General features: G+C 46.9%; 2 protein-coding genes and 1 pseudogene across 4 annotated transcripts; 2 read left to right on the plus strand and 1 right to left on the minus strand.

Moving 5' to 3' along the window:
* Window positions 1-431: 431 nt before the first annotated feature.
* LOC129327063 (zinc finger protein 883-like) lies at window positions 432-8,810 on the minus strand. 3 transcript variants are annotated; one of them, XM_054975484.1, is made up of 5 exons: window positions 8,427-8,810; window positions 7,798-7,888; window positions 6,704-6,819; window positions 6,309-6,435; window positions 432-2,854 (listed from the first exon to the last, which is right to left on the minus strand). In XM_054975484.1, the coding sequence occupies exons 4-5, from the start codon at window positions 6,418-6,420 to the stop codon at window positions 861-863; spliced, it is 2,106 nt and encodes a 701-aa protein (XP_054831459.1). In that variant the 5' UTR covers window positions 6,421-6,435; window positions 6,704-6,819; window positions 7,798-7,888; window positions 8,427-8,810; the 3' UTR covers window positions 432-860. The 3 variants fall into 3 exon arrangements, with proteins under 3 accessions (XP_054831459.1, XP_054831458.1, XP_054831460.1); XM_054975483.1 differs by having other exon boundaries at window positions 6,704-6,860; XM_054975485.1 differs by lacking the exons at window positions 6,704-6,819; window positions 7,798-7,888; window positions 8,427-8,810 and having other exon boundaries at window positions 6,309-6,463.
* A 2,853-nt stretch (window positions 8,811-11,663) lies between these two features.
* Window positions 11,664-12,432, plus strand: LOC129327874 (zinc finger and SCAN domain-containing protein 9-like). The gene has a single exon (XM_054976625.1). The coding sequence runs from the start codon at window positions 11,821-11,823 to the stop codon at window positions 12,430-12,432; it is 612 nt and encodes a 203-aa protein (XP_054832600.1). The 5' UTR covers window positions 11,664-11,820.
* Window positions 12,433-12,498: 66 nt separating this feature from the next.
* Window positions 12,499-20,340, plus strand: LOC129327060 (zinc finger protein 883-like; annotated as a pseudogene).
* Window positions 20,341-20,898: the final 558 nt, after the last annotated feature.

Below are 20,898 nucleotides of genomic sequence, written 5' to 3' on the forward strand. Positions count from 1 at the left end.
TCTAACTTAAATCCAGAGGCCCAGATCCAGATATGCCCAAGCAGAAACATAAATGGACTGGGAGCAATTCTGTTTGTGCAGGATCCCGTGAGGCACCTAGCATTTTCCTCCCTATATCTTATAGTGTTCAGAAGTTAGTTGTATAAGTTCTTGCAGAAGCGGAAATGCAAGTGGAGATACAACAACTCTAACTTGGTCGCCAAGCAGCTACTGCAGTCTTTTTATTGCATTTCCACTTATGCCAGAGCTCTAGCCCAAGTGGAAATTTCCTCCTGGATCTAACCCATGCTCGAAGGTTCTCAGCTCCTAAAGGGAGGATGCGGTGAAGTGCCATAATTGTGTCTCCAGGACCTTATTGTTTAAAAATGAAATCTGGGTAGATGCGTTGATTGATGCAGGAAACGTTTTTGTATGTGCAATTAATTCTAATGACAATAAACAACAGTGTCTCACAAGACAATAACACAAATATCCCCAAAAGATCAACATGCTATAGATTTGTGTCTTATTGAAGCTACCACAGGATTCTCTACCATTTTCAATGCAGCAGATTCAAACAGCTTTTCTTCTGCTTTTATTTTTTGCCATCAAGTTGCAGCCTACTATAGGGCTATCCTATAGAGTTTTCAAGGCAAGAGACAGAAGGGGTTGGCTATTGTGTAGCAACCCTAGACTTCCTTGGTGGTTTCTCATCCAAGTATTAACTAGGGCTGACCCTGCTTAGCATCTGATATCTGACAAGATAGAGCTGGTCTAAGCTATATCCAGGGTTTCAAACAGCTAATCTTCAGAAATTAAAATAGATGTAGTTTCCCCCATTGACAACTCTTTCTCTCATATGCAGATTATTTTTTGCAAACTTAGGCTTGTATTCCTCCTGAAGCACCTTCGACCCTCCAAACATTTACACTGTTTCTCCCATCTGTAGGTTCTTTGATGAGAACTAAGGGTTGTGAATGGACTGATGCTCTTTCCACACTCTGAAATTTCCCTGTTTCATTGCAGTTATGTGAAAATAGGCTTGTGCTCCACTGATAAGTCTTTCCACACTTGGAACATTTATAAGGTTTCTCTTCTCTGTGAACTCTTTGATGAGAAGTCAGGGATGAGCTCACTGTGAAGCTCTTTCCACATATTGAGCACTGATAGGGTTTCTCCCCTGTGTGGGTTCTTTGATGGTTAGTAAGAGTTGTGCTCAGACGGAAGTCCTTGCTGCACACTGAACATTTATATGGTTTTTCTCCTGTATGGACTCTTTGATGTTTAATAAGATGTGTGTTCCATATGAAACTCCTTCCACACTCCATGCGTATATATGGTTTCACTCCTGTGTGCATTCTCTTATGCTCATTAAGGCTGGATTTGGAAAAAAAGCACTTGCCACAGTCTGAACACAGGTAAGGTTTCTCCCCTGTGTGAAGTCTTTGATGGGAAATTAGGGATGAGTTCACTGTGAAGCTCTTTCCACACTCAGAGCACTGATATGGTTTCTCCCCTGTGTGGATTCTTTGATGGGAAATTAGGGATGAACTCACCTTGAAGCTCTTTCCACACTCGGAGCATTTATATGGTTTCTCCCCTGTGTGGACTCTTTGATGTTTAATAAGATGCGTGTTCCATATGAAGCTCCGTCCACACTCCAGGCATTTATATGGTTTCACTCCTGTGTGCATTCTTTTATGTTCATTAAGGCCAGACTTACCACAAAAGCGCTTGCCACAGTCTGGACACTGATATTGTTTCTCTCCTGTGTGCAGACTTCGATGAGAAATTAGAGATGAGCTGACCTTGAAGCTCTTCCCACACACCAGACATTTATATGGGCTCTCCCCTAGGTGGACACTTTGATGCCTAATAAGGTGTGTGCTCCATCTGAAGCTCTTTCCACACTCTAAGCACTTATAGGGGTCCTCTCCTGTGTGGAGTCTTTGGTGTGAAACAAGGTTTCCATTGTGGCTAAAGCTCTTTCCACAGTCTAAGCACTTATATGGTTTCTCTCCTGTATGAACTTTTTGATGTGAAAGAAGATTTCCATTGTGGCTGAAGCTCTTTCCACACTCTGGACATTTATATGGGTTTTCTCCTGTGTGCATTCTCTGATGTTCACTGAGGCTTGACTTGGCGCAAAAACGCTTGCCACACTCTGAACATTCGTATGGTTTTCCCCCTGTGTGGGTTCTTTGATGGGAAGCTAGAGATGAACTTAGTTTGAAGTTCTTTCCACACTCAGAACATTTATATGGGCTCTCGCCTGTATGGACACTTTGATGTCTAATAAGATGTGTGCTCCATCTGAAGCCCTTTCCACAATCCAAGCATTTATAAGGGTTTTCTCCTGTATGCATTCTCTGGTGGCTATTTAGGCTTGATTTAGCAGCAAAGCATTTAGAACAGAAGGCACACTTATATGGTTTCATCCCAGTGTGAATTCTTTCATGACAAGCAAGATCTGCTCTCCGACTGAAGCACTTTCCACACTCCAGGCAAGTATATGGCTTCTCCCCAGTGTGGATCCTCTGGTGTCTCACCAAGTTTGAAGTCTGACAAAAGGTCTCACCACAGTCCGAGCATTTGTACCCTTTTTCCTCTCTTTCCCCTGTATGAATTATCTGATGTCTCTTAAGATTTGATTGTTTACTGAAGGTTTTTGCACACACGGGGCACTTATTTCTCCTCTTTGCAATACGTTTTTCTTGTTGGAATGAGATTTCATGGACACGCCTACTCCAAGAAGTATGGGATTTATTTTTCTGAGTCTCCAGCTGGGTTTTCTCTTGTGTTTTTGTTTGCTCTTGATTCTCAGTGTTCTTTTTCAGCTCAGAGTGTTCCTCTTCTCTCTCGAGCCCCTCACCTCCTGGAATATTAAAAAAAGAGAAGGAAAAAGTGAGGAACAGAACTTCCAGTGGGGGAGCAAAACTAAACCTACTCTTCTGAAGATACAGAGAAGCAAGATTCAAGTCCAGTAACACTTACAAGACCAACAAGATTTCCAAGGCCAAGCTTTCGAGAGTCAAGCTCCCTTTGTCAGATACCTGGTATCTGGGGTATTGGGGATCAAAATTAAACTTACTCCCCTGAAGACACAGAGAAGCAATATTCAAGTCCAATAGCACTAAAAGCCCAATAAGATTTCCAGAGCATGAGCTTTTGAGAGTCAATGCTCCCTTCATTAGATACAAATGGCCAGATATCTGATGAAGGGAGCTTTAACCCTGAGCTTATACCCTGGAAACTTTATTGGTCTTTAAGGTGCTACAGGAATTGAATCTTGCTGTTCTACTGCTGATCTACATGAATATACAAAGGGAATCACAGAGTTGGAAAGGACTAAAGACCATGCAGTCCGAATCATAGCTCCAGACCTACAGGCATTCCCAGCAGATGGGTGTCCGGCCTCTGTTTGAAGACATCCAGAGTTTGGTTCTCTTTCTGGGTTCTATTTCCATAATTTTTACAATGACTAAGCCTGCTGCATAGTAATTGTCTTATTCATACTAATGCTATTTACTATTTAGGAAATAGTTTTGCTTAGCCACAATTACAAGACAGACTATTCTGTAGTGGGGCAGAGAAGGCTGAGGGATGTCCCTTCACTACAGGGAGTGGGGCCAAGAGAAGACTGCATTCTTTTTTCCCTTCTTTCCTTTCTGCAAGCAGCCAGAACAAGGAAGGAGCCCCCGGTATCCATTCCAGGCAATGCAACCAGGTGAACTCTCCCCCTGGAACATATGAAGCTGCCTTATACTGAACCTTATACTGGGTTAAGGCGGGGGGGTGGGCATTGCCACCTGCGCTGCTCCTAATACCAGCTGGTTGAAGGTGGGCGGCAGGCATTGCCACTTGCTGTGCTCCTAATATCAGTTGGGTTAAGGCGGGGGGTGGGCATTGCCACCTGCTCCGCTCCTAATACCAGCTGGGTGAAGGTGGGAGTTGGGCATTGCCACCTGCTCCGCTCTTAATATCAGCTGGGTTAAGGTGGGAGTTGGGCATTGCCACCTGCTCTGCTCCTAATATCAGCTGGGTTAAGGTGAGAGGTGGGCATTGCCACCTGCTCCACTCCTGATCCCAGCTGGCTGATGGGGGTGGGTGGGCATTGCCACCTGCTCCACTCCTGATCCCAGCTGGGATAAGGTGGGAGTTGGGCATCGCCACCTGCTTCGCTCTTAATATCAGCTGGGTTAAGGTGGGAGTTGGGCATTGCCACCTGCTCCGCTCCTAATATCAGCTGGGTTAAGGTGGGAGTTGGGCATTGCCACCTGCTCCGCTCCTAATACCAGCTGGGTGAAGGTGAGGGCAGGCATTGCCACCTGCTCCCATCCTGGGCTTCCCACCACAGCACGTTTTCTGGAGGGATATGGTGCCTTGCCTGGGCTTCCCTCTGCTGCAGCGTCCTCTAGTGGCATACCAGGGTAGGAAGTGAGTCATCTTGAATATGCTTACTCAGTTATATAGTAAGATGTGACCAGAGGCTCTTTCAACAAGGTAGGGAATCTGCCAGCCACTTAAGATGTGGGTTGAATTTTGTTTCCCTTCCAGTTGTAGGTAATTAAAACCTGCATGTAGCCAGAGATGCAAGACTTCTGGAAGGAGGTGATGGGCTCTTGAACCTCATGGACTTGAGTAATCAACCCAATGGATTAAAGATCAGCCCATGGCCTTTTAAAATTTAGATTGCTCATTGATATTGCATTGGTATTTTTTGTAAGCCAGTTTGCACATGAAACGGTCTTATACTGAATCAGAGCATTGGTTCATGAAAGTCAGCATTGTCTACAATCACAGCATTGTCTACTCACAACTGTCTTTCACATCACAATCTGCCTGGTCCTTTTAACTGGAGATGCCAGGGATTGAACCTAGGAACTTGTGTGTACTAAGCACATGTTCTACCACTAAGCCACAGATCCTCTTGAACTTTGAGTCCCCACTAGGGGAGAAAAGTGGGACAAGAAGTCCCGTAAAGAGAGCAAGAAGCCACAGTGATACCTTTCCAGAATATTTAGACTCATCCCAAACAGAATCGAATGGCTACCAGTCCCTTGAGCACCTTGCAGCTGGTTTATTGTTTCAAAAGCTTGGGGAGGTGGGAAGGGCTTCAACAGGGGTTCCAGAACCACCACCTTCAAGGCTATTGGTATCTTTCATGCTCTGTAGGAAGCTTTTTGGGGAAGGGCTGTGGCTCGCTGGAAGAACCTCCGCTTTGCATGCAGAAGGTCCCAGGTTAAATTCCTGGCCTACCCAGTTTAAAAGGACTAGGCAGTAGATGACATGAAAGTCCTCTACTCGAGAGCTGCTGCCAGTCTGAGTACACAATACTGATCCTGATGGACCGATGGTCTGATTTAAGTTAAGGCAGCTTTATTGGCTGCCCACAGGCTCAAACGGCCAGTCCTCCTCCGGCCTGGGCACCGAGGCTGGTTCCTATCTGCAGATCATACAAGGAATATCCTCCCCCTGAGATGGAACTGCTCTAACTGTGTGCTCTAAACGAGCAAGGACATGCACAAATGTGTGTGGCATTATAATCCTCAAACAACCAACTCATTTTACTCCTTGGTAAATTTCCAACCTAGTTATTTCAGTTTTTTTATTTCAAGATTTTTCTAAAATGGGTATCCGCCTTCTCAAGACTCAGTCTACAAGGAAATATTTTCATGAGATATTCCTGATATAGCCTCAAGTTTTTCTTGAGAGGGATGGGTACAGTTTTTTAAAATTTTTATTTACATAACAGACTCCCTGCACTTAGAAAACTAGCTGATCAGGGACAAAGGGTCAACCTACTGGGTACAGTATCCAAATAAACATGCACAGGATTGTGGCGCGTACCTCCATTCCCACTCCTGGGAACAAGAAATACTTTGGGGCTGACAGGAAAAAGTTAAAAGGCTCAGAATGAGGACAGAAAAGGATGAGATTGTTTTAGCCTTCATAGTCCATCCAAGTTCTGATCAAGAAGATGAATCCTGGGAAGGGAACAGCGACAACAGATATTTATGCAAACTTGTGCCGAAAGTCCCATCGAGATGTCGCCAATCATCCACGGACTTTGCACAGGACTTTTCCTGCTTTTGCCTCCTTCTGCAACCCACACAGCCCTTTCCCTCATTTTGTTCAAGGGGTGGGAGGGAAATCGGGAACAGCAAGGGGCAATGTGGGGAAGCAGGAGTAGGCAAACTGGGGAAATCTCTGCCCTTTTTTTTTTTTTGACTGCATGGATCGATATACACCATTGCACTTCAGGCATTCTAGAGAGAAAGCGATGGGGCAAAATTGTTCATCATAATTCAGGCACAAGGAGTCCTTACCCAGGGAGGTGTCCGGCGCTGGATCGTCCTGCTTCGTGTCCCCGAACTGTGGCTTCTGACAGTTTTTTGACTGAGCCTTTTCTTGCTTAGGGGATGCATCAGACATCTCCATGAATGGTCCATGTACCTGAAACAGGAGCCAGGATTCAGGTACGAATAAGAGGCTGGACTCTGCCCCATCTCCTCATCGCCCTCTGCAATAGGTCTCTCAAAGTTAATTCCATGAGTATAAACGATCAGTCTTCTCTCTAGTAGGCATCCGCAAAAGCACATGCGCATGAATATTAAGGGACCACTTAGCACACACCCTACCATCCCCCACCATGCAGCTGCTTATCTGTATTTTGAACCCCTGCTAGCTTATTGCAGAAGGGTAGATCAGTTTTTCCTCTTACTCCAAAGAAGGAAGATCCTCTTGGGTTGTTAGATCAGTGTAGGGTAAGCAAGGTCGTCAGGCAGAGAAGATCTGTCAGCAGTGAGGGAGTTGGGATGGGTCTCGGGGACAATGATCCTGAAGATGAGATTCGGAAGGTTACCAGCATGACTCTGTTTCTGTCCATGGAACAGAAGATAGGCAAATACCATATTTAGCAGTCAGCCTAGGGAATGAGCATCCTGGAAGAAGAGCAGGCTATCTGGAGGAATGGGATGTGCACACTGGGGACATAAACGGAGGGGGGAGTAGTTGATTGGGATATTCCCCACCATCCAAACACAGTAATATGGGATTGCTAAAGACTATGGGTAATTAAGTAGCTTCCTGGCCACAAGGTCCTGACCCACAGCAGTGGGTCAGTGTTGTGCAACCCAGATCATGGGTATTTCCTACCTGTCACCTAGATGCCGCTCTAGGAAAAAAGTCATTTTATTCTTAGACAAGTGATCTCTCCCAAATATCTAGCGTGTGTGTGTGAGGGGGGGATGTATTTTTACTTCTCCCCCTCATGCTGCATGCTAGAAGTTTTTGGGGTGGAGGACATGTGTGGTTTGGTGTTAACTGAGGAAGAACCTGGCCGGATCTGACCAGTGCTCCAACTCTAGTCAACCAGATGCCCTGAAAAGTCCACACAATAGGTGCACAGAGGCAAAACGGATATTGATGTCACAGAATTATCAATGTACACCTAGAGAATACACACAAGGGTCTACTTGTAATCTGTGAACTACACAGTTTATTGGAACTAATTCTTGGACTATACCCAATTCCAGTTGGAATATAAGGCGAGCTTGAGCTTGAATGAAAGAACTAGTGTGTATATGGTGCTAGGAAGCATTTGCACTTTAATACCTGTTGCAATATTAATAGAGCACTTGAAGCACTGGACACTTTATGTATTGACTTTGGAGCATATATGACGCCTGTGAAATAATTTTTCCAAGACTGGTTACATGTGGTATAGCCTTTTGTTAAATTATGCAACTAATGTAAATAAAATAGGGAGACATTGTTATTGCACGGGAAATTGTGTTTTGTTGTTGCCATACTTACCGTGTTGCTCTATATTTTGTGCAGCCTCCAGGTAGTGGCTGGAGATCTCCCGGAATTACAATTGGTTTCCTGTCCACAGACATCAGTTCACCTGGAGAAAATGGCTACTTTGGGGAGTGGATTCTATGGAATTATGCCATGCCAAGGTCTTTCCCTCCCCAAACCCCACTTTCTCCAGGTTTTTCCAGGTTTCATTCCCCAGATCTCCAGGAATTTCCCAACTTGGAGCTGGCAACCCTAGACTTCAGCCATACAGAGTTAATGCAGTAAGATACAAAAAGGGAGCTTCAATGGGCAAAAATGTCAGATGGGTGAGGGGGGGGACTAGGAAGTGATATCACTAGTTCACATTTCTTTTTTCTAGGGGTTTTTCTAGGAATTCTCTTGGTTATCTTAACCCCTAGAGACCCATTCCGTATAAAATGAAAAAAGGAGGCTTGGTTTAAACAGCTATGGGAAGAGTTTGGCGGGAATGACCTGTCCATTACATTTTCCTATTTAGCACAAGCTATTTGTAAATAGAAAGCTGTATTTAAATTGTTTGCCTCGTGTCCATTGAACTTTTTTGTAATCGTGGCGAATCCTTTGTATTCTTACAATAAGGTGACAACTCTGCACACTCTACTTACCATCTAGAGGTCTCAGGTTGGAAGTCTTTCACATCACCTACAACTAGGGATGTGGAATGCTAAAGTACAGCCCAATCATGTCAGATCTCAGAAGCCAAACAGGCTCGGTACTTGGATGGGGGAACTACCAAGGAAGAGTCTGCAGAGGAAAAGCAATAGCAATACCAATAGCATACCAACCACTTCTGCTTCTCACTCGCGTTGAAAGCCACCATACGTTTGTTGCAACTTGTCGGAATGTACGTAAATGCTACTTACTGCCAAAAGGACTGGAGAAAAATGTCTTGTCCCTTTAATGGAGGCTTGCTGTATGGAAATAGATTTTGAAGCTTCTCATGGTATGGAGGTAAGTAACATCATCAAGGAAACAGCCTCCTATTAAGCCTTTGTTAAAGAGATGGGATAATTTCCTCCTCTGGTGGTTGACTTCTTACCTGATCCTTCTAAGTGGAGATGCTAGGGATTGAACCTGGGATGTTATGCATGCTAAGCGGATGCTCTACCCCTGAGCCATCTCAACTTTTCATTGCCCACTGCAGTACTTTTTATTGATTTCATGATGATCTGCACTCCCCATCTTCTTTCATGCTGCTTTGGGCTTGCTTTTTAGGGGCTGATATCGCTGCAGATGTTCCATTGGTTGTACAGCTGAAATAGTCAGGACTTCTAAAATGGCTGACTGGGCTTGTTTTAATTGGGTTGCTTGTTCTAATTTTATTTGTTTTATGCTGCTAGCCACCTTTTTCAATTTTCTGAACAAACAACGTATTTCAAACCACAGTTCTGAGACAGGGCCCTATACGGACCCACAAAATACCCCCCCCCCAACTGGGTGCACTTTGGGGTGCAACAAGCAAATCAAAGAGCGAAGCAGAAAGAAAGCACACCCCAGGGAGCTCATATAAGTGAGTCAAGCCATAACCCATGAGAGACGCCACAGAATTTAGTTTATAATAGTCCACCAGGTTTGTTTGTTTGTTTGTTTCTCTCTCCCCCCTTCTTCGTTTTGGCTACGCTTTTTTTAATGAAAATGTACGTGTCGAAAAAAGGAACCTGAATGCAGTTCTTGGAGTAAATAATCTCTATTCCCGCTCGGTCTCTTTAACTCACAAAACCTTCGGCCATTACAATAAATCCCTTACCCCGGAACTCCCCCTTCTGTTGTTCTGCAAAAGACCCTTTCGGACGGAGAATCGGCAGTTTGGGAAAGAAAGAAAGAGGAAATCCTCGTCCCATCTCCCTTCCCCGCGGATGCTCCTCTTGGTGCGCATTTCGGGCAGAGGGGCTCTGCAAGGGTTAAAGGGAACGTGGGGAATGCTCTGCTGTCCTAGAGAGGCGTCCGGGACACAAGGGGCGTGTCCTGGGAAAGCCACTTCCTGCTCCCCTCCTCCAAGCTGGGGGGACTGGGAGAGAGCAGGTGAGTGGCGAGAGGGGCTGTGGAAAGGGGGCGGCGGGGGGGGGGGTGAGCCGCCCCAGGGCCGACCATCCAGCCCGACGTGCCCACGAGGGGTCTGCGTATGGCCGATTCAGGGGAACGGGGGTGGCCTCCTTGCTTGGAGAGGGAATGCCCGGTGGGACGAACAGGTGGCCCAAGGGGCAGGCTGTTGAGAAATGCACTGCGTTGGAGAGCCTGGCTGGGTCAGACGTGGGGCCATCTAGTCGTAGGGTCCAGTATCTAGCACTGGCCAGCCAGTTGCCCCCTGGGTAGCCTCCACGGAGATCCTGCGGGCAGCTGCTCTCGCCAGCTTGGAGCCCCCTTATGTATCCCCCTCCCCCGAGTCTGTAGCTCTAAGCAGATCCCTAGCCACAAGAGTCCCTAAACACCTGGGCATCCAAAGAGGATTTGAAACTGGTATGAACAAAAAGGGAACTTGGTTTACTGAGCATGGGTCAGCCAGGCTTAGATGGGAAATAGCTTGGGACGGTCAGCGTGTTGCTGAGTAATTAGTTAAATATTATGTTCCTTTCCCTTCCTTCTTGGAATATGATCACGTTGCTCAAACATTTCCATTTGCATGGAAAAAAGCAGGCAGCCCTCTAATATCGCAATGCTGATTTTATAGTGGTGTCTCTGTTGTCTGCCTCCTGCCTTAAAATCTAGCAAGCTCCCCAGCAGATGAGTCAGGTTCGGGTCCAGGAGCCCCTTACAGACCAGCAAAGAGTGTCCCGGGTATTGTTGGCCCTTAAGGGGCGACTGGACTTGAACCTGGCTTGTCTACTGCAGACCAAGATGGCTACGTGCCTGAAACTGCCCCCTGCAGAGGGCACTTTGCCCCCCAGCCGTTCCTGCTCTTCATGATGTCCCATTGGGCTTACAGCTCTGCCGATCCTACTCTTGACTTCTTGTCTCGCACGTGCCGGCTTTCTTTGTCAGAGGTTGGGAATCCAGACCTCTCTGGTCCACAGTTCTCTGGGGATCCTGGCCCCCTCCCCCTCCGACACACCCCAAAGCTCTGGGCTCCCTCCTCATCTGGTCAATCTCTCAGGAAGGAAGGCAAAGGCAGCAGCTGCTGACCGCTGTCCCAGGCGGCTGTTGTGGCTCTTGAGTGGCCACTTTGTGGCTTTACAAAGCCTCCTTTTCAAAGCCTTCCAAGCTTATGGCCGTCTCTACATCCTGTAATAATTAGAGGAAGGACCAATAACTCACCGGCAGAGCGCAGGGCCTGTGTGCGGAGCTCCGAGTTTCAGCCACCTCCCCTGTGTCTCCACTGGACAGGGCTGGGGAAGACCCTGGAGAGCAGCAGCAGCAGAGTGGGAGGAATCGGCTGACCCTGTCCAAGGCCATGGTTGGGAAAGGACTTCGGTCCCCGCAAGTTGAGAGGGAAATGGGTTGAGCAGAAAGGCTCTGGAAGAGGGGAGGGTGCCAGAACCTCTTTCTCATGGAAGCTTCCGTGAGCCACGGCCCGCTTGGATGGATGCACAAAGATTCTGGCTCTCAAAAACTAAAGCCACGATGAATGTGTTGGCTTCTCAGAAGCCACAAGACCGTCATTTGGGCTGCACCTGGCAAACACGTCTGCCTCTCTGAAGAGTGTTATTTCTCACCATGTGAGTGTGAATGCAATAGGGGAAGGTGGCTGATATAATAAGACCACATAGCGTTTGAGGTTGATTCTGCCTTGGACCGTTGTTTAAAGTATAAATTGGCCAGGGTGGGGGAGGGCATGGATCGAAGAGTCTGTGGTTCTCTATGATTCTTAGGCCTACCTTTCTTTTCCTCAGAGAAGCTCCAGTTGGCAGCTGGAAACATCTGGTTTTGCCTCTGCTTGTACTGGCAGCATTAGAACTCGCAACCAGGGGAAAAAACCCTCAGCTTGAAGTTTCTCAGCAGCTGAAGATCTCTTCCCACCCACCCCCGTTCTTGCCTTGGGAGCAAAAGAGGCTCCCACAGCAGATGGCACTTGGGAGCATACAGACGATGGGTGAGCAAGGCCCTGAAGCAGGCCTGGGGGCAGGAAAAGACTTGGGAGCCAGGGGACTCTGGGGGAAAACAAGGCTGAAGATCCTTCTAGGTGAGGATGCCCTTGGCTGGGATGTGCAGCACCGGCGTTTCAGGCAGTTCTGCTACCAGGAGGCCGAGGGCCCCCGAGACGCATGCAGCCGACTCCATGCTCTTTGCCACCAGTGGCTGAAGCCAGAAAGGCACAGCAAGAAGGAGATGCTGGACCTGGTGGTCCTGGAGCAGTTCCTGGCCATCCTGCCCCCGGAGATGGAGAGCTGGGTCAGGGAATGTGGGCCGGAGAGCAGCTCCCAGGCAGTGGCCCTGGCCGAAGGCTTCCTCCTGAGCCAGGCAGAGAGGCAGAAAGAGCAGGTGAGCAGGTTCATCCCGGCAATCAGCTGGGAGCCTATCCCTAAAGCTTCTCTGCCCCATTCCTGTGCAGATGAGGGTTCCCTTCCTCTCCCCGCAGCCTCTTCCAGGGGCCAAGTGCTGCACGTGTCATTTGAGAGCTTCCCTGCTCCTTATGGGTCACAATCCAGGATTGGGGTGGAGGGAGCAAGATGCTAGCATACTGATAGCAGCAAGGAGCAGGAGGTCAGGATCTTTCCCGTTATTCCTCTGACTTCTCTGTTTCTGGCCTGGGATCCTGGCTTGTTGTTTCAGCTTCATGGGCTACTGAGGAATTCATTCAAGGATCCATCAAAAACCTGCCAGGAGCCACAGCTCAGGGGTATCAAGCACGAGTATCCAACACCTGGCACCTCCTCGGGTAAGGATTCTTTGTGCCTGAACGTCCCAAGGTCTGTTTTATGTCTCTGTCCTTATGTCTGGGATGCCTGAAGCTCCTTGCTACTGTTCCTAGTCCTTCGTCCTGTGTTTGAGGGACCTGATTGTCCTCCTCTCCCTCCCAGGCTTTGGAAGAACATCGCCTGCGCTTTCCACCTCTTCCCCACATTGCGGTGGAACAGAAGCAGCCGCTAGGCAGCCAGCTCAGACCGAGGAAGGTCCCGTGTCCTTTGAGGAAGTGGATGTGGACTTCACCAAGGAGGAGTGGGAGCTGCTGGACCCGGGCCAAAGGGCTCTGGCCATGGAAGTCATGTTGGAGAATTTTGGGAATGTGGCCTCTCTCGGTAAGGATTCCTTTCGCTTCAGCTGATAGATGCTGAGTGTCCGTGACTCTCATGAACACTGAACGCATTAAGAGTGAAGCAGGAGTCGGGTGTCCAGCTAGTCTGTCCTGCCAGGATGCCTGATCTCGGCCCTCCTGAGCCCTTTCCCTCTGGCCTGGCCAAGATTCAGTGTCTCGTTGCAGACAGCAGAACTCATTCCCGATTCAGGGACCAGGGTGGGCAACAGACTGGGGGAGTCTCCGTGGCTGCTTCCCGCCTGCCCTTTGGAAAGAGGTGGGTTTGCCGGAAAAGATGCCTCCTGACTATCCTTTGCTGGAGGTGGGTTTATCAGAGAGGGCGCTTCCTGCCTCTTGGTCACGGCTTCATTCCTTTCAAACATTTCCGCCCATTTTTTGAACATCCCTTGCAAGGTTGAGATGATGTTTCCTGGCTCATGTTTTGGTCTCTCACCTGGGACATAACATGTGCAGGGCTTAAATAATTGTTGGGGAAGGACATTCTTAGCTCTTGTCTTTTTGCATTTGATTGGCTAGGAAGGGAGGGAGGGATAAAGGGAGTGAGGGACACAGAGCCAGGCTGGTTTGGAATATTTATGCAGCAGGAGAAACTCACTTGCTTCTGTTTCCCCTCAAGGAGAACTTTTGACTCCAAAACCTGATCTCATCTCCTGCCAGGAAGAAGATGAAGAAAAGGTGTTGACCCAGAGCTCTACAGAAAGACAGAGAGAAGCAGGTAGCTACTGAGATATGGAATCTTTTGTTGCCTTGGAGTTGTGGGACTTCCTCAAAGGGCTGGTGGGATTTCCCTGGTTCTTCTTGATCTTATATAATAGGCCAAGACCTATCAGGCTCTAAGTCCTCCTAGTGAATATCTCTTGTTGATTCATGTGAACCTCTCCCCTCCACTCAGTAGTTTGTCACAGTCTGTTTCCCCTTATATAAATAAAACAATTCCTTGTAAGTAGAGAACAAGCAGAGCAGGGAGAGGGCTGAGCTTCAGCCATGCTCCCTGAGAGGCTAACTTTCAACATGCAAGATATTATACAGGAGCATTCCAAACAGCACCAACCCTCCATAGTCTGAGGTGGTACAGTTCACGCCCACCCTTATGACCTGCTGCCAGTGTGGCTTCCAGGTTCTTCTACTTCTTTCATATCAAGAGGCAACTAGAAGAGCAAACCAGATAAGAATATTTTCCAGGGGAACCTCCCGAGGATGTTTCCTGCCAGAATGAGGACTGAAAGTAAATACACAGTACATATATGCCAGCAAAGGTGCAGCAAGAAAAAGCCACAGTTAAAACTAAATTTGAGGAAAGCCTTTGAAAAATCTGAAGTGTTTTCTAATTTAAGGGGGAATGATCCGTGCAATAGACCTCCTCTTGTAGTCTAAACTATGAGTGATTCCGCACATGTTGGATAATGCACTTCCAATCCTCTTTATAGATCATTTAGAACGGATTTTTTTGTGTTTGGAACCAAAACCCCACCTCAAACGATTGATAAAGTGCATTGAAAGCACATTATCCAGCGTATGCGGAATCAGTAATTCATGGAGGAGAAGTCTATCAGTGGGCTTAAATAATTGTTGGAGAATGACGGTCTTTTTTTTTTAAAGAATTTTTATTGGATGGGTTCATATACATTCCAAAAACATTTTACAACAAATATACCCTTTTCTTCATATATGCTATCCCACCCCTCCCCCTCCCCCTCCCCCTTTTCCATATTGACTCCCAACGGCACTGTGACCCCTTTTCCCCTAATAACTGACTCTAATCTAGGTAGTTTTTCCCCAGTCGTTTAAGGCAAAGTTTCATTTTATATTTCTAAATCTCTCAAGCTCAGCAATTATCAAGAGACCACAACTGGTCTTTCACATCCCATTTCTTTTCTAAATATTTTTTAAATTTACTCCAATCTTCCACAAATTCTTTTGGATTACGTTCTCTCAAGTTCCTTGTTAATTTGTCCATTTCCGCCATGTGCAACAATTTCTGGATCCAATCTTGAATTTCTGGTATCTCCTCCTGTCTCCAAAGATGAGTGTATAGTAATCTTGCGGCCACCGTCATATAATAGACCAAAACTCTATTATTTGGTCCTTCTGTCCGGGATGCCTGAAGCTCCTTGCTACTGTTCCTAGTCCTTTGTCCTGTGTTTGAAAGACCTGATTGTCCTCCTCTCCCTCCCAGGCTTTGGAAGAATATCGCCTGCGCTTTCCACCTCTTCCCCACCTTGCGGTGGAACAGAAGCAGCCGCTAGGCAGCCAGCTCAGACTGAGGACGGTCCCGTGTCCTTTGAGGAAGTGGATGTGGACTTCACCAAGGAGGAGTGGGAGCTGCTGGACCCGGGCCAAAGGGCTCTGGCCATGGAAGTCATGTTGGAGAATTTGGGGAATGTGGCCTCTCTCGGTAAGGATTCCTTTCGCTTCAGCTGATAGATGCTGAGTCTCCGTGACTCTCATGAACAATGAAGCAGGAGTCGGTGTCCAGCTAGTCTGTCCTGCCAGGATACCGGATCTCGGCCCTCCTGAGCCCTTTCCCTCTGGCCTGGCCAAGATTCAGTGTCTCGTTGTGGACAGCAGAACTCCTTCCCGATTCAGAGACCAGGGTGGGCAACAGACTGGGGGAGTCTCCGTGGCTGCTTCCCGCCTGCCCTTTGGAAAGAGGTGGGTTTGCCGGAGAAGATGCCTCCTGACTATCCTTTGCTGGAGGTGGGTTTATCAGAGAGGGCGCTTCCTGCCTCTTGGTCACGGCTTCATTCTTTTCAAACATTTCCGCCCATTTTTTGAACATCCCTTGCAAGGTTGAGATGATGTTTCCTGGCTCATGTTTTTGTCTCCCACCTGGGACATAACATGTGCAGGGCTTAAATAATTGTTGGGGAAGGACATTCTTCGCTCTTGTCTTTTTGCATTTGATTGGATAGGAAGGGAGGGAGGGACACAGAGCCAGGCTGGTTTGGAATATTTATGCAGCAGGAGAAACTCACTTGCTTCTGTTTCCCCTCAAGGAGAACTTTTGACTCCAAAACCTGATCCCCTCTCCTGCCAGGAAGAAGATGAAGAAAAGGTGTTGACCCAGAGCTCTACAGAAAGACAGAGAGAAGCAGGTAGCTACTGAGATATGGAATCTTTTGTTGCCTTGGAGTTGTGGGACTTCCTCCATGTATTAATATAATGAAGTTATATTAATACATACTGTCTTTGTGACAAGACCTAGAAGTGCTCAGTGCTGGTATAACAAATAGTCCATAACCACAGCTATATAGCTAAATACCTGAATCCATAAACAGAATAACTCAGTCCAATGCAATTCAATGCAACAATATAGCTGGCCAGGAAGGACTATAGGTCATAAGTCAGGTAGAATTATCCATCTGATGGGAAACTGGTGCAGAGTCCCGTTTCTGGAATCCCTTTCTCAAAGATGGTATATGTGCACTCTGACGTATCCTTCATCCGATTTTGACCTTGTGCCAAGTTATAGACTTAGTACACCATCCATTCATAATACAGTAACAAAACATTCATTACACAAATCCCATAATTACTCACTAGCACTTAAGCCCTTGGTCCACACGCCATTCATAATACAGTAACAAAGCAATCATTGCACAAACCCCGTAATTACTCACTTGCACTCAAGCTCTCAGTAATATAACGTCCCGTGCTGAGTGGAGCAAAGACTGCATGACAATACATTAACAAGAAGTCAGTAAGTACTCACTCACTCAATTACAGCTGGCAGACAAACGGAAAAGCCCCTTAAAGGGAAATTGACCTGAGATGCAGTCATTACAGGAAACATGAGAAATCAGAGATTTTCTATCATCTCCTACCTGGTCCTTTTAATGGAAGGTGCCAGGGATTAAACCTGGGACTTCCTGCAAGCAAAGGAGAGGCTCTTCTAGTAAATGACAGCCTCTCCCCAGGTTCCAGGTTCAAATCTCCTCTGAGCCATGAATCCTGCTGACTGACCTTGAACAAGTCACCATAACCTACTTCTCATGATTGTTATGAGGATAAAAAGGGAGACCATCTATCCTGCCCTGAGCTGCTTGGAAGAAGGGCAAGGATAAATAGATGGGGTCTAGATGAATGTGTAATGTGCTGTCTAGTGGCTTCTGACTTATGGCAACCCTATGAATGAATGCCGTCTAAAATATCCTTTCATTGACAGCCTTGCTTAGGTCATGCAGACGGAAGGCTGTGGCTTCCTTTGTCGAGTCAAGGATCTAGACATGACCTATAAAGTGGGGGGTCAGGAAACAGAACCCATTTTCTATGTTTTTCCCCCAGCTATTAATCTGCTTTCTTTTCTGACTGGAGTCACTGTTAATCATATACAATCCACACTTCTGTAAGATCAAGCCGAGTTAAAACATCAGTTTCATTTGTGATCATAACTGTTTACCTCTTTTTATATTCTAGGAGTTGAGGAGCATCACAGAGACAGTGAGAGGGAAACTTTTGGGTCATCTACAGAAAGAGCCTGGGATCTAGAGGTGGAAGAGAATTTGGGGAATCAAGAAAGATCAAAGATTCCACGAAGAGACAGTCATATCTCTGAATCCAATAACTCTTGGCGTGACCATGTCCATGAAACTCCATTACAACAAGAAATGCAGAAAGAAAAGAGAAAGAATAAGTGCCCCATATGTGCAAAAACTTTCAGTAAAGAATCAAACATGAAGAGACATCAGACAATCCATACAGGGGCAAGACGGTACACATGCTCATATTGTGGAGAAACCTTTCGTCAGACATCCAATCTGGTCAGACATCAGAGAATCCATACAGGGGAGAAACCGTATACTTGCCTGGAGTGTGGCAAGAGCTTCAGCCGGAGTGCAGACCTTACTTGCCATGAAAGGATCCACACAGGAGTGAAGCCATACAAGTGCTCTTTCTGTGGCAAGTGTTTTGCGGCAAAATCGACTCTCAATGGACATCGCAAGCTGCACACAGGAGAAACTCCATATAAATGTTTGGAGTGTGGGAAGAGTTTCAGGTGGAGCACACACCTCATCAGGCATCAAAGCGTCCATACAGGCAAGAGGCCCTATATGTGCTTGGAATGTGGAAAGATTTTTAGTGACAATGGAAACCTTCTTTCACACCAAAGAGTCCACACAGGAGAGTGCCCATATAAGTGCTCTGAATGTGGAAAGAGCTTCCAGATGAGTGCATCTTTAAGTTCACACCAAAAAGTGCACACAGGTGTGGAACCATATAAATGCTTGGAATGTGGGAAAAGTTTCAGCCACAATGGAGACCTTCTTTCGCATCAAAAAGTTCACACTGGAGAGAAACCTTATCAGTGCTTGGAGTGTGGAAAGAGGTTCAAGGTGAGCACATCCCTCACATCACACCAGCGACTCCACACAGGAGAGAAACCATATCAGTGCTCAGAGTGTGGGAAGAGTTTCAGTCACAGCACAGGCCTTACTTTACACCAAATAATTCACACTGGGGAGAAACCTTTTAAATGCCTGGAGTGTGGAAAGAACTTCAACCGGAGTACGACTCTTAGTTCTCATCAAAGGATCCATACAGGGGAGAAACCTTTTAAATGTTCTGAGTGTGGAAAGAGCTTCAGCCGGAGCAGAACCCTTAATTCCCATCAAAGAATCCATACAGGAGAAAAACCATATCAGTGTTCAGAGTGTGGCAAGCGTTTCTGTGCCAAATCGAGCCTTAAAGAGCATCAAAGGCTGCACACAGGAGTAAAACCATATAAATGTTCTGAGTGCGGAAAGAGCTTCCTATGGAACACGCACCTTATTAAACATCAAAGAATACACACAGGGGAGAAACCCCACACATGTCTGGAGTGTGGGAAGAGCTTCAGCCAGCGCACAACACTTACTAATCATCAGAGAATCCACACAGGGGAGAAACCCTACCAGTGTTCTGAGTGTGGAAAGAACTATCTGTGGAGTAGAAGCCTGATTATGCACAACTGCATGCACACAGGGAGATACCATATAAATGCTCAGAGTGTAGAAAGCGTTTCCATAGGTGCACAACCCTTAGTTCTCATCAAAGAATCCATTCAGGGGAGCAACCACTTAAGTGTTTGGAGCGTGGAAGGAGATTCAGGTAGAGCACAGTCCTAACTTCACATGAGAGAACCTGTTGACTGTTAAATTTCTCACGTGTTTCTATTGCAGGGGAGGAAAAACACCTCAAAAAGATTCAACCATAAGCAGTTTATTTTAACTGGAGTTTCCAGGGCATGCATTTAGTGGGGTGCATCTTAACCCTATCCTCCTACTTTATTGAACATAGTTTGGAACATTCCTTCAACTTCGGTTTCTCTTCCTTGGGGATGGTTGGATCCACCCCAACATTTGTATGCAATATCTTGACTGGGTCGCTCATCCAATGCAATTTAAAAAACACATCATAATGAAGTGTATGTGTGTTACGTTCCATCAAATCACTTCCGACTTATGGTGACCCTATGAATGAAAGACCTCCAAAACATCCTGTCATTGACCCTCTCAGATCTTGCAAATTGGAGGACCTGGCTTCCTGGTGGTCATGTCTAAAATGCATTTTGTGACCTGTTGGTTGGTGTTTTTATAATATAACCTGCATGGCAAATTCTGCTCATGTCTTCTCCTGAGACCATGAACATTATTGAGCGCAGGATGCTGCCTTATTCTGAATCAGACCCTTGGTCCATCAAGATCAGTATGGTCTACTCAGACTGGCTTCAGCTCCCCAGGGTCTTATGCAGAGGTCTTTCACATCACCTCCTTTCTGGTCCCTTTAACTGGGAATTGAACGTGGGGCCTTTTCTGTGCCAAGCAGACGCTCTGCCACTGAGCCATGGCCCCTCCCCATAACAGGAGTCTTTCGAACAAACAAACCGATTTCCTACAGAGGAGATGTGTGCACGGCCCAGTTCTGTCTACCCTGATGTGTTTCCTATCCATTTATATGGATTTTTTCCAAGAGGATGTTCATCACAGGTTCCACCACGCTGAGAGTCACACCGCATTTATGGGTTCCAGCTATTACTTGGATTGATGGGAGTTTTGAAGTTCACTTGGAACTTTGACGGGTTGTATTGTGATTTCAGTTTTTACTCTTTAGTATCTATGTTACAGTAAAAAGAGTCCCTGTAGGATGGGGTACCATGGCGCCGAGTGGTAAGTTGTAGTACTGCAGCCCAAGCTCTGCTCACGACCTGAGTTCAATCCTGGCGGAAGCCGGGTTCAGGTAGCCAGCTCAAGGTTGACTCAGCCTTCCATCCTTCCGAGGTTCGGTAAAATGAGTACCCAGTTTCCTGGGGGTATAGTGTAGATGGGGCAAATGATCACGCTCAGTCTCGAGTCACGCACCAGGCTTTATTCTTGCGTGCTTGTTGTGCCGGCTGGGGAGTGTGCTCTTCTGAGCCAGCTCCCCTACTGTTGAAAGTGTGCGCAGTAGGCGGCTCTGATGGCAACCGCCCTCGCAGTAAGCGCGGCGTCTGACCACGGGATCTGTGGCCTCTCCTCTGGAGGGTCCAGCAACGCCTCCCAGGGAAACGGCCCGTACACGATGTCCCCACACGTCAGGCAGATGTTGGGGCAAAATTGTTCATCATAATATAGGCACAAGGAGTCCTTACCCAGGGAGGTGTCCGGCGCTGAGTCCTCCTGCTTCATGTCCCCGAACTGTGGCTTCTGACAGTTTTTTGACTGAGCCTTTTCTTGCTTAGGGGATGCATCAGACATCTCCGTGAATGGTCCATGTACCTGAAACAGGAGCCAGGATTCAGGTACGAACAAGAGGCTGGACTCTGCCCCATCTCCTCATCGCCCTCTGCAATAGGTCTCTCAAAGTTAATTCCATGAGTGTAAACGATCAGTCTTCTCTCTAGTAGGCATCCGAAAAAGCACATGCGCATG

This window comes from Eublepharis macularius, chromosome 4 (genome assembly GCF_028583425.1).
Source record: "Eublepharis macularius isolate TG4126 chromosome 4, MPM_Emac_v1.0, whole genome shotgun sequence".
Classification (NCBI taxonomy): domain Eukaryota; kingdom Metazoa; phylum Chordata; class Lepidosauria; order Squamata; family Eublepharidae; genus Eublepharis; species Eublepharis macularius.